At 43.3% G+C, this 13,614-nt stretch overlaps 1 protein-coding gene across 1 annotated transcript in view; it reads left to right on the forward strand.

Moving 5' to 3' along the window:
• PYGL (glycogen phosphorylase L) overlaps nucleotides 1-13,614 on the forward strand; it is a 50,106-nt gene that overhangs the window by 16,660 nt on the left and 19,832 nt on the right. The window contains exons 5-16 of the mRNA XM_061157385.1: nucleotides 1,277-1,408; nucleotides 4,765-4,876; nucleotides 5,398-5,480; nucleotides 8,678-8,821; nucleotides 9,385-9,477; nucleotides 10,168-10,314; nucleotides 10,660-10,823; nucleotides 11,291-11,405; nucleotides 12,188-12,289; nucleotides 12,435-12,582; nucleotides 12,687-12,745; nucleotides 12,848-12,989. Coding sequence (XP_061013368.1) covers nucleotides 1,277-1,408; nucleotides 4,765-4,876; nucleotides 5,398-5,480; nucleotides 8,678-8,821; nucleotides 9,385-9,477; nucleotides 10,168-10,314; nucleotides 10,660-10,823; nucleotides 11,291-11,405; nucleotides 12,188-12,289; nucleotides 12,435-12,582; nucleotides 12,687-12,745; nucleotides 12,848-12,989 — 1,441 coding nt within the window. The remainder of the gene's footprint in view (nucleotides 1-1,276; nucleotides 1,409-4,764; nucleotides 4,877-5,397; nucleotides 5,481-8,677; nucleotides 8,822-9,384; nucleotides 9,478-10,167; nucleotides 10,315-10,659; nucleotides 10,824-11,290; nucleotides 11,406-12,187; nucleotides 12,290-12,434; nucleotides 12,583-12,686; nucleotides 12,746-12,847; nucleotides 12,990-13,614) is intronic.

Consider the following 13,614-nt stretch of genomic DNA (forward strand, 5'->3'; position numbering starts at 1 on the left):
GAATCTAAAAAATAATACAAATGAATGCATATGCAGAATAGAGTCACAGATATAGAAAACAAATTTGTGGTTACCAAATGGGAGAAGGAAGAGGGAAGGGACAAATTAGGGGTATGGGATTAACAAACTACTATGTATAAAACAGATAAGCAACAAAGATACACTGTATAGCACAGGAAATTATACCTCTTGTCTTATAATAACCTATAATGGAATATAATCTGCAAAAGTATTGTCACTATGCTGAACACCTGGAACTGACAGAATATTGTAAATCAACTATACTTCAATTTTTAAAAATGGGAAAAAATAGTTATCGTGTTCTGTACCTGTACTGAAATAAGCTTTACTAGGGGAGCTTTCTCTGAGTAGCTTTTCTCCACTGATGCTGTGCTTTCTAGGCACAAAGCTCTTGACAGAACATCATGATGTAGGACCCATCAGGTCCAGGTATCCAACAGTGAACACCACTGGAGGCCGCTCTTTCCCTCAAGCTAGACAGTTGGCTTCCCAGATGTTAAGGCACAGGCTTTAGAACCCACAGTTCAGTTCTGTCACTCAGTTGGGTCTGACTCTTTGCGACCCCATGGACTGCAGCACGACAGGCTTCCCTGTCCATCACCAACTCCTGGAGCTTGTTCAAACTCGTGTCCCTCAAGTCGGTGATGCCATCCAACCATCTCATCCTCTGTCATCTCCTTCTCTTCTTGCCTTCAATCTTTCCCAGCATCAGGATCTTTTCCAGTGGGTCGGTTCTTCGCATCAGGTGGCCAAAGTATTGGAGCTTCAGCTTCAGCATCAGCCCTTCCAATGAATATTCAGGATTAATTTCCTTTAGGACTGACTTGTTTGATCTCCTTGAATTCCAAGGGACTCTCAAGAGTCTTCTCCAACACCACAGTTCAAAAGCATCAAATTCTTCAATTGATGAACCCACAGACCTACCATCAAATCTTATCTGCATCATTCACTGTCCATGCAACTTTGAGCAATTATACTTCCCTTTAAAAAGGGAGAAGTTGTTAAGTTCCCTCCTACAGGATTGCTATGAGGATTAAACACAGTAATATATATGAAACATTTAGAGCACTATTACCAAGTATTGTTGATTTAGGCTGTATGATAATAAAGATGAACTGAGGTTGACAGAACCAACATCTTTCTTGCCAAAGCAGTACTGAGTTGATCCAGTCAAAAATATTTTTGATTTGATATAATTGAAGGGTTAGGTCCACATCTCCTGAAAAACAAATTATAAGCCATGTCCTTTTTGCAGATAGAAGAGGCAGATGATTGGCTGAGGCATGGAAACCCCTGGGAGAAGGCCCGCCCTGAGTTCATGCTGCCTGTTCACTTCTATGGAAGAGTAGAGAACACGGAGGCCGGGACCAAATGGATCGACACCCAGGTATTTCAAGCGCCCTCATACTGAGCGTTGTATAGAGGACAACACAGTCTGATGTGTATATGGTATTCAGTATAGTGTATTGTATATTGAATACCAATGTATTTTTATAAATAAATGTGTTACTTCTCTGAGTGGAACCCACTCATTTTGGAGACCAGGGTGCTGAGGTCAAGAGAGAAGTGACTTCCCTAAGGTCAAGTGACTTACCAGGGTCATTTTGTCATCTACTTTATCAGAGGTTAATCAATTCTATAATCCTAGCATGCTTAGCTCTCTAGTTTTATATACCATTGTTGAAACCAAGAGTAAATAAAGTTAAATGTCATTCCTCACACCACTGCCATATGTACATTGACTTGTAAATTCTAAGGGGTAAGTATTTTAAAATTGAAGTATTTATTCAACGGATTACCAAAATTCTTCATTACAAAGTCAAGAAAAACAACGCAAACTATTGCAAAATTCATGCTGTTATTATGTGCCGGATCACTGCTAGAGAAATAATGCTCGTGTCAACCCAAGTGTACTTAATTCCTGGACGTGTATTTATCTTGCCCCTGGCGCATGGGCAGGCAGGGGCAGATCCTGCCCCAGCCCCGGCATTCCCTGCATGCCAATTGCAGGAGACATAAGAGGCTTAGGTTTCTGGTGTGATCCCTGGGTCAAGAAGATCCCCTGGAGGAGGAAATGGCAACCTATTCCAATATTCTTGCCTGGAGAATCCCATGGACAGAGGAGCCTGGCAGGCTACGGTTCATAGAGTCACAAAGAGTCAAACACAGCTGAAGCAACTTAGCATGCACACACGCAGAGCAGAGTGTTACCCTGTTACTGAACAATTTATTTTTCAGCCCCTCCACTGGGGGAGCTGTGCTTTGCTGTCCTCATACTTCCTGATAAAAAACCCCTAAGAACTGTTGGACTGCATTGTCCAGTCAGGAGGCTTCACTTGAGATACTTGTTTAGTAAATACAGTCTTAAGCCAGAAAAGATGTCTCATTGGCCATTCTTTAAAAGCTTAAAGAAAGTGGTAAAGACCAGGAAAATGTTCTTTGTTATGTAGCAAAATCGGGGGCAAAATTCAGTCTTGTAATGCTACATTCACTTGGTTTGTGGACTAATCTTCATAAATAAATGCTTCATTTTATCTTAGAAGAATCAAGACCCATGTTATAGCAGACTTTTAAACTAATGCTTTATCCTGCTAATCCATGCATAGCTAGTCACAGTTCAGAAAAGTAAAACTTTTTTTAAAAAGTCTTTTTTTTTTGCAGTTTATGAAGTAATGGATTAGAAGCTAAAATAGGTCATTGTATATAATGATATAAGGAATAAATTAATACGGTGATTTCAAGACATTTCCTTATATCTCCTCCACTTCTATTTTGGTTAATAATAGACCACAGTCTGAGTTACAGTTGCTTACAAATATGATCAGGAAAACTGCAACAAATCAATTGCTAATATGCGCAAAGAATTCTCACATGTTTTGAGTATTAAACTAGCAAGTATTTGATGTCTAAAACTTCCAGAGGCTTCTGATCCATTTAAATGTATGCAGTTTACACATTCAATCCTGGAAGTATTCTGTTTACTCTGTAGGTCCCACTGATAACCTTATGATGACCCGATGATGTATTTACAAAATACATCATCTAGACAGTTTCATAATATATCTAGAAATTCAATTGGGGAGAGTGTATTTTTCTGTGCCCACAAAGGCAAGGTTATGGGGCAGATGTAATAAAGAGTGAGCTCACCCTACTCATGCAGACCTTTATGGATTGATGCTATTGCCTGATCAGCCCCCAGATTTGTAACTGGGAGGTCAGAGAGCGTGAGGTCAGACCTGGCGTGTGCCTCTTGTGAGGGCTTCCGTAAATTGAACTGTCTGTGTCGTTATTGTGTCAGTTCAGGTCCTCAGGGGAGCAGATGGCAGGGAGAATTAGAAGTGCAAGTAACCTATTGCGGAAATGCTATGAAAGCTTAGGGGGAAGGGGACAGGAGGAGGGGGGAAGTTGTTCAGACTGCAGCACAGGTGTGACACCTGTGAAGAGAGAGGGAAAGAAGGATTTCTCAGGAAGAGCCTCACACTGCACCACAGCTCTGAGCAAGTACCCAGGCTCGCGAGGGGAGTCCCGGCTCTCATGCTCCCACCACCGCGAGAGCATCCCAGAGAAAGTACAGCCTGGTGTCAGCTCCGAGGTGGTGATTTCTCCCCGAAGTTCTCTAAAGGGACTTGCGAGCCACGTGCTTCCCCAGCTGCCTCAGTTATGCTTCCAGGGTCAGAAAGATGAGTCATCTCAGTCCCACTCTGTAAATGACTTCCTGATTGATCACAACTTGCTTTAAGAATCTCCAGAGACCTTAATTTCCTAGTAAAAGATATTCAAGTCAGTGTGATTTGTTACTCTATGATTATGATGTTCGTGAAAACATGACTGAATGTATGTCATTGATATAGGCTAGAGTCCTTCATTCATTTATAATTCAGCAGACCAAATTAAAGAGATCTGTAGTTAGGTTTCAACACTCCCACTTGTCTGTGACCTTGGGTAGGTCACTTCTCAGCCTCATTCCCCTCATATCCGAAATGAGTAAGTAGCACTAAACGATCTCTAGCGTCCACCAGTTCAACCAATCTGTCATTCCCCTTCCTTAGAGATTGATGAGGCAGGGAATAGAAGTATCTTTTCTCACAAAAACTTTAAAGTCATGTAAAACACAGTTCATCTTCCTGTTCTCTATTTCCATGACCATCACAAATATTGAGCTAAATTTTCCAAAGCTCACCTCTTAGACCCATCTCAGCTTATTATCAGCTGATTTGTTAGATCACTAAAATAACTCTTCTTCATGCAACTGTGAAAAATCTAGCATAGCATTTTAAACATCATATGTCATGTTTATCTTTGTACATTTCCTATTCCATTGATTTTTCACCATATTTGAAATCAGATCATTGAATAACCAACATGAAACTTATCCTGATTACTATTCTTAATGGGTACAGATTCACATTTGCTACTTTGCACATCATATTTTGTTATTCTTAGAACAATGGCTTGATCTGAAATGCAAAAGATTTGCATCCAGATCAGGGCAAAGGACACAAAGGGAAGTCAACATGACACTGATGTAGAGGTCCATCTGTCTGGGTCATTCCAGCCATCCAAATTGTTCCAGTGAGAGAAGGACACTGCAGCCCTGGGAGCCTTGTCTTGGTTTAGGGATCATGCGATCTGAGTTGGTGATGGAGCCAGGAAACAAATTCCCATTGCTGTCTCCCAGCTCTGTGCAACCTACATCCTCCTACTTGGGCAACAGTGAGCAGCTGCTTTGGTTTCACCCCACAGGTGGTCCTGGCTCTTCCATATGACACCCCAGTGCCTGGGTATCTTAACAACACCGTCAACACCATGCGCCTCTGGTCTGCTCGGGCGCCCAATGACTTTAACCTCAGAGACTGTGAGTACAGCATGGGTTCATGTGTCTTTAACCTTTCTCTTTACTAATTAGAACCAAAGTGAGCTGAGTTTCTGATATGAACTCTTTAGTGACTAAGCATTTTATGGAGCAGGTATGGAGAACACGGTTAAAGCAGTCCTTCAGTCTGACCTTCATAGACCCTCCTGTAAATCAGAGCTTGAAGTTTTGCTGAAATCCTTTTGAATTTTTAGGAATTTTAGGAAGCCCACATGGCAGAAGGCCCCCAGCCTCTGGGCCATGGACAAGTACCTTCTGTCAGATCAGTAGTGGCATTAGATTAGAAATAAAATCCACACTAAATGTAATGTGTTTAAATCATCCCAAACCATCCCCCTCACCCTAAGTCCATGGAGAAATTGTCTCCCACAAAATCAGTCCCTGGTCCCAAAAAGGTTGGGGTATTCAACCAGGGTATTCAGCAAGCATCAGGTGAGATCATGGGGGTTCTGAAGACAGTAGCTGGCCTGTCTGTGTATTGATTTTTCTAACATTTCCTTCAGTTAATGTTGGAGACTACATTCAGGCCGTGCTGGACCGGAATCTGGCTGAGAACATCTCCCGGGTCCTCTATCCCAATGATAATGTGAGTGGTCAAGCTGGCTTTCTCAGTGGAAACAGAAGCGACTTATTTCACAAGTGCCTATTCAGCAGCCATAAAGCACATACTTTATAATGTTTTTTTTTTTTTTACCCGTCAATGAGGAATAATCTCCATATCTCATCCTGCATTGTCTAGATTTCCCCTCCTATCCCAGTAAGGAAAATAAATTTGTACAGTTCATGAAATCAGAACTGGTGTTTCACCCATCCCTATTTGGGAGACTCTGTCTGTGTATTTCAAAACAAAACCTGGATATAAAAGATGAGGTGCAGCTGGGATGAAGCACTTCTTCCTTTCCAAACAGGAGTTTCATCCACAGCATCAGAAGTCCCTGGAGGGGTCCTGCCTATCCTCTACCCCCCATTCATGGGTCTCCTCTGCCCCTTTGCCCCCCCGGAGGGGTGGGGGTCGTGGACCTCAGAACAGACCCAGGAGCAGACACGTGTTTCTTATGCCAGTGATTTATCTTGTTAAACTTTTTCTTAAAGGTTGCTGTTGTTCAGTCACCCTGTCATGTCCGACTCTTTGCAGCCCCATGGACTGCAGCACATGGACTGCAGCTCATTCCCAAATTTACACTAAAAATAACTTAGTTTAAAAAAAAACACTTGGGACTGAATCTCAAATGACTACTATCAATTCTTAGTGGATTTAAATGTACTTAGCTCTAACTTCTCTATGAGTAAAATAATTTTCTAGAAGCTATAATGATTTTTTTTAAGTAATAATCTCAGAAACAACCAAATTAGTAGTCTGCTCCACAAAGATGCCCCAAAATAAGGATCTTGGGGACTAGGACATAAATGGTCCTAAGACTAGATATCCACTTGCTGTTAAACCTGTCTCCAAGGAGGAGTAAGTGGATTTGCTGCAGCATTATCAGGAACTTAATGGTATATGTTATTTTTTCTTTGGGAGAAACAATGTAACTTCAGTACATTTCAGAGGAATCTGCCCTGGAGGAGGGCATGGCAACCCACTCCAGTATTCTTGCCTGGAGAATTCTCATGGACAGAGGAGCCTGGTGGACTCTGGGGTCACAAAGAGTCTGACATGACTGAGCGATTAAGCACAGCACACAGTCTCTCAACATAATTACATGGTAATTTTCACTAGCTCTTCAATTAGTGTTTACATTATTATGACCTGTCAACACTACAGACAGCTGATCTATGCCCTTCCATATCATCATGTCAGTATTTTTCCTTTCTGTAAAAAGTTTTTGTTTTTCCTGGAGCTGATGCTTGTTTTGTTTGCTTGGTTTTCTGAGTACTTTGCCCTAATCTATCCTATACTCTACCCCAGTTGTAGAAATTTCCTCTCAATATATTCAGACACCTTCAGTATTCTGTTGACTTGGTCTTTCTGAAGTCCCTTCTGGATCTCCCCTGGTTGGCTGCTCCACTGGCATCTTTGGAGTGACTCTCCAACCGTTCTAAGGACCTCTGTGCTCTACGCTCTCTGGGGTCATTTGTTTCCAGGATCCCACGCTTTCTTTTTGCTTGTTTGCTCCCTTGTTTGGATAATACAAATGCTTGGGGCTTCCTGGGAAAGGGTGCATGTGAGGCCAATTTTTTTTGAGACCTTTCGTGTTGAAAGAGGTCTTTATTTTGCCCTCACATTGGTAGTTTGCCTGGATATCAAAGATGCAAAGATTTTTTTTTAATCTAGTTTTTGGTGTTGCTGAAAGATACAGTGCAATTTGAATTATTGATCTTTTGTTTGTATTCTGCTTTTTTCCCCTTTGAAAGCTTCTAGTCTCCCTCTTCCTCTCCTTCTATCCCCCTCTAAATGCCCTATCTCCAGCTGTACTAAAATGCACTGAAAGTCTTTTTAGAGGGGGAGGTGCTTTGCTGTGAGTCTGTTTTCACTCCTCACGCCTGGGTACCCTTTCAGTCTGGGAACACAGGACTACAGCTCTCTGAGAAGTGATCTGGAATTATTAAACATCCTCAGCTGGTTCTTTAACTTTCTTACCTTTTGTCTTTTATTTATCATCTCTGTCTTCTTACTCACCTTATGGGCAATCACAAACTCTCTCAATGTGTTTCATTTTGGCTATCATGTTTTAATTTTTGAGTAGTCTTTTTTTGCTCTAGATATTTACTTAAAGCATCTTATTCTTATTTCTTAAATACAATATCTAATCTATCTGAGGATATTATTGATCATATTCTTATAATCATTCTTTTCTCTAATCTCTGTTTCTTCTAAGTTAACCTTTGTTATTTCAACATCTTTTAGAAGTTTTTCTTAGATGGCTAAGGGCCCTTAAGTGCCCACTAAAATTAAAAAGAGAGGTACTGACAAGCTTTGGGGAGCTTTATACTTCTGGTTGGGATTTATCTATTTGGCTTCACTATCCTGTGACCTGTTGGGGCCATTTCCTGGTGGAGCTCTGCATATCCATGTCCTTTTTTTTTTTTTTTTTAATTCATGTCTTTAGTTTCTCTCTTCTGGGCAGGCCAAATTCCCTGGAGAAGATGCTAGCAGCTTTTTTCCTCGGTGGAATTAACACTAACTGCCTGCGTTCTCAAATTTGGTTGGGAGAAGAAGGCTGAAAGTATCAGCGTTCAGTACACACACTCTCACTGAACCCTCTTCCCCCGTTTTAGTTTGGGATGGTACCCCTGCCTCCATCTGCACCTGCGTAACCATCTCCCGGGAATAGACCTCCACCTTCTGCCTGAGTTGGCAAAGGAGATTGTTCATTTGAGGGAAATGGAGATGAGGTCTGAGGCCAGCTGCTTCTTAGACTCTCAACTAACTTTTTACCCCCTCTTCATCCCTATGTCTAAAGGCACACAATGCTGACAGTTCCTGGGCCTTTGGGGAGCTTCGATGTGTACACTGGGCTATTCCTTTGGCTTTTTCCCACTAGGTCAAGAGTCAGCTTTCCTGCATCTTCTGGTTCAATTACCATTTATCCATCTGTTTTTCAGCTTCTAAAAAGTTGTTGCTGTTGTCTTCTCTCCATTCCCTTCATCCTTTATCAGTATGCCTTTCTAAAATCCTTTACTGTCATCTTCATGGAGCTCCAGGAGGCTAATGCTTGGCCTTCAACCTGCTGTCTTCCACCAGACATCCCATAGATGTTATAGGCCCCTGGGCAGGTGACACCAGTCATGTTTTGGCCACTCCTAGTGTGAACCCTCTCACTCAATCTCTCTGGCTTGAAGTTTTTTGAAGGGAAGGAGCTAAGATTGAAGCAGGAGTATTTTGTGGTGGCTGCTACCTTGCAAGATGTCATCCGACGTTTCAAAGCCTCCAAGTTTGACTCCAGCAAAAGCGCCGCAACTGCGTTTGATGCCTTCCCAGATCAGGCAAGTACTCAGTCTGAATGCAGGTGGGAACCACTGAGAGGATCAGGACTTCCCTCAGACTTACTCATCAGCTGTCTCAGTGCTAAAAACTCTGAGCATCTGTATATAAAACAGAACAGACTCACAGACATAGAAAACAAACTGGTGGTTACCAAAATGGGTGGGGGAAGACAAACTAGGACTATGGGATTAACAGATACTCACTACTATACATAAAACACACATAAAACAGATAAGCTACAAGGATTTACTGTATAGCATGGGGAAGTTACTTGATAACTTATAAGAATCTATAAAGGAAAATAATCTGAATACACACACACACACACACAAATGTGTATACATATATGTATGTAACTGAATCACTATGCTGTACTCTTGAAACTGACACAGTATTTTAAATCAACTTCAATTTTTAAAAAAGTTGCATAGCTACAGTGTACTTAAAGCGTTCCATGAAAGGTAGGTGTCTTGTTTGGTGCATGTGTGAGCGATGGACAAGGACAAGGAAGCCAGAGATGGGCCACTGGCCACCTTCATGTTGCTCTCCTTTCCCCGTGTAGGTTGCCATCCAGCTGAATGACACCCACCCTGCACTTGCCATCCCTGAGCTGATGAGGATTTTTGTGGATATTGAAAAACTGCCCTGGTCCAAGGTCTGGAGAGTTTGGCTTCTTTTTCTTTTGAGTGACCAGAATATCTGTGATTGAGAGATTTTGCCAAAAGCTCGTTTTTGCAGTTTTTTAAAATAATTCACTGTTGATAACTTACAACAATGAAAGGTGAACTTTGCACTGGTGCTGACATTTCTCAGTTCTTGGAGTGAGTAAGACTAAGAAATAAACACCTTTCTAATGGGACACAGCTCAGTAGCTATATCAAGGCTTATATTGTGTTTCTCATTTCTGTGTTTAAAAGGATTCTAAATTACACTGTCTAGCCTCAGATTAGAGCTAATTGAAAGTGTCCCCATTGAATTTAATCATATTTTGTACTTTCTCAGAACATTACTTAAGATTTATTTCTCAAATATTGTTTATTTAATAAACAAAAGACAAGTTAGGATTATAGAGAAGATTTATCAGTATGCTGTCTTAAGTTTTATTGGACAGTTTTGCTGCTTTTTTTCTTTTTCCACCCCCAAGAAAACATGTTCCCACTACCTATACCATTCAGGAACCTACTAATAGTACACGTGCAGATAGAATTATCCTGTTGCAGACAGGCCAGAGTTGAGGAAATGTTTGGCCTGAGAGATGGGGTGCACCTACAGGCAGCCTCTCTGCAGAGGGAAGCAGCTGACACACACAACCCTTCCCCCTTAACCCCAACCCCCTGTCCCCCAGGCATGGGAGATCACCCAGAAGACCTTCGCCTACACCAACCACACCGTGCTCCCAGAAGCCCTGGAGCGATGGCCTGTAGCACTGGTGGAGAAGTTGCTTCCTCGACATTTGCAAATCATTTACGAGATAAATCAGAAGCACTTAGATGTAAGTCACTTTGACAGATTCATAACCCTTTGGAGAAGGAGGTCTAGATATGTTAAGGGTAGCTGTAGTCTTCCCTCTTACCAAGCTTGAGGCCCAAACATCTTTTGGACATTGATACATCAAAAGCATTCAAGTCTGGGTGGGGCTCTGTTAACAACAATATTTTTGAAAATATTGTGAAGTGGAGGGATGGCATCTCCCCAGGGTTAATAACTCAGTGCCTCTCTGTGGGGGTGAAGTTTTATGTTTACTCCATGGAAGGTTTTGGTTGGGAAGTGAGTGATGTTACCCCAGGGTTGTCAGAAACCTGAGTGATCAGTAAGGCCTATCTCTTCCTTTGCCTAGAAAATTGCTGCCTTGTTTCCTAAAGATGTCGACCGTCTGAGAAGGATGTCTCTGATAGAAGAGGAAGGAGGCAAAAGGATCAACATGGCCCACCTCTGCATTGTGGGCTCCCACGCTGTGAACGGCGTGGCTAAAATCCACTCAGACATCGTGAAGACCCAAGTGTGAGCCTCCGTCCCTGTCGCAGTGGTTCTCACATTGCTCAGTAACAGAACAGTTCTAGTAAAGGCAGGGCTACTGCTGGAGATGAGGAAAGGCCCCATTAAATGTTTTAAAGTATTTTTTTTCTATACAAAGAACCGTTCTCTAAAAGGAAAAGACCTTCTTCTCTTAACCATCCTAATTCTAGATTTAGGAGCAAAAAAAAAAAACTTTCTGCTCAGAAGTCTGATATATATGTCAGTGCCAGGAAATCATATGGGCGTGATTTAGATTTTTTTCTTGTCATTATTTTGAATTGCAAATGGATTTCTTTTTAGAATGACAGCCATAGCTGCTGTCAGCCCCTCCCTACACTTTTTAATCTTCCTAAGGCTATACTCTGCTTCTTAAATGTAACTCTGAACTTCATCCAGCATGCAGGAACCTGCCTTTGCAGCCAAGTTCAGTGATGTGTCTCTTCTGTCTCCAGATTCAAGGACTTCAGTGAGCTAGAACCAGACAAGTTTCAGAATAAAACCAATGGGATCACTCCAAGGCGCTGGCTCTTACTCTGCAACCCGGGGCTGGCAGAGTTAATAGCAGAGGTAACCGGGAAGTGCTGAGGGGAAGCCGGGCGGGACTGGAATGTGGCAGGCGGGGAGCACACTCACAATTTACTAATCCGGGCTGCAACAGGGCTGGCCTCAGGCGCAAGCCAGCAACTTGTGCAGCCCCGTGTGCACTGGCTTGGTTTCATTTTCTGCTGTAGCCATCTTAAAATTCTCAATTCCAGAAAAGGAAGTCCCACACATTATGTAGCTAGTCCTGGTTAACAGTTCTCATACGACACACAGGTGGTACCCCTACTTAATAAAAGAGGATAACTAAGATCATATAAATGACTAGCAGAACCTGAGTTTTTGTCACCCTTTTTTGTAGATTTTCTGTTTTTAACAGTACCACTGAAACTAATGGGCTTTCCTGGTGGCTCAGTGGCAAAGAGTCACCTGCCAATGCAGGAGACGTGGTTTCCATCCCTGGGTCAGGAAGTTCCCCTGAAGGAGGAATAGTAACCCACTCCAGTTTTCTTGCCTGGGAAATCCCATGGACAGAGGAGCAGACTACAGTCCATGGGGTTCGCAAAGAGTCAGACGCACCTGAGTGACTAAACAACAACAAAAAAACCACTGAAACTACGTGTGAGGTACTAGCCAGTGTTCTTCCCGCATATCATCTCTAGCATCTTCTGTGAGTGAAACCTTCCTCTGTGTTGTGGGGTGTAGATGAGTTTTAGGAATGTGAGCACCCACCACAGAAGGACAGAAACTGCTCATGTGGGTTTGACAGCCCTCTCTGATTAAAGTCACCTTTTGCCTTAAACTGAAAGAAAATTGGGGAGGACTACGTGAAGGACTTGAGCCAGCTGACGAAGCTGAACAGCTTCCTGGGCGACGACATCTTCCTCCGCGAGATCTCCAATGTGAAGCAGGTGAGGCTTCCCCACACAGATTCTCTCCTGGCCGCTGGCTTGGAGGGTTTATGCTCCAGTGTTTAAAAACAGACCACCACCACCACCCCCTGCACCAGTTCCTTCTGAGTCTCAAGGGCTCTGGCCCCATGCTCTGTCTCGACAGGAGAACAAGCTGAAGTTTTCTCAGTTCCTGGAGAAGGAGTACAAAGTGAAGATCAACCCGTCCTCCATGTTCGACGTGCAGGTGAAGCGTATCCACGAGTACAAGCGACAGCTCCTGAACTGCCTGCACGTGGTCACCATGTACAACCGTGAGTCGGCCTTGCGGCCCCCAGCCAGCCCCCCAGAGGTGCAGGTCTCAGCACCCCTGCTGTCCACCGTCATCAGTTCCATCCTCTGTCTCCATCTTTTTCAGGCATTAAGAAAGACCCAAAGAAGCTCTTCGTGCCCAGAACGGTTATAATCGGTGGCAAAGTAAGTTTGATTCTCTTCCCTGGGGATGTGGGGGCTCTCCTCTCTTGCTGTTTCTCCACTTCCTCATGCCTGCCTTCTCTCATGTCCACACTCTTCCCCAAGGCTGCCCCCGGATACCACATGGCCAAACTTATCATAAAGCTGATCACATCAGTGGCAGAGGTGGTAAACAATGACCCTGTGGTTGGAAGCAAGTTGAAACTCATCTTCCTGGAGAACTACAAAGTGTCTCTTGCGGAAAAAGGTAGTGCAGTCCTCACGGACCATGGGGGCCGGGCCACTGTCTAGGGATGGATTGCATACTACAGGAAAATGGAGCCGCTGGCCTTGGGAGCCAGTGACTCAGGATAGAAGGTGCCACTCTTAGGCAGAATAAGACCCTAGGCTAAGAATGTTTAAGATGGCCCATTTGACACTGAGGTGAGTGTCCCCAGAGTCCACATCAGAGGTTACATTTGCAAGCACATTTTATTCCCTGCTGGTCAAAGCTGGGTGCTGGAGAAGGTGGCCCTGAAATTTTGATAAAGTACAGACTTTGCTCTACAAAAGAAAAAAGAGATCTTCAGTTCCCAGCACCCGTTTTGCAGTAGAACACCAATTCCCCAGTCCCCAGGTATTGTTCTGGTAACTTCTTGGAAAGAAGGGCTGTCATTTGTTCAGGTGGCAGCGGGGAATGAGGACACATGTCAGGCTGCCAAAGCCCTAGGTTTAGATGTGCCTCAGATAGGCACTCAGAGCAGGCGTGGCATCCCCACCTGGGGACAGCCCGACTGGCAGGAAGCCAGCATCCCTTTCTCTTCCACTGGGACCTTTACTAGTTTGCATCACGAAGCATCATCCACACACATGTGCCAACTGTGTGTTTACCC

This window comes from Dama dama, chromosome 12 (assembly GCF_033118175.1).
Source record: "Dama dama isolate Ldn47 chromosome 12, ASM3311817v1, whole genome shotgun sequence".
NCBI classification, from domain to species: domain Eukaryota; kingdom Metazoa; phylum Chordata; class Mammalia; order Artiodactyla; family Cervidae; genus Dama; species Dama dama.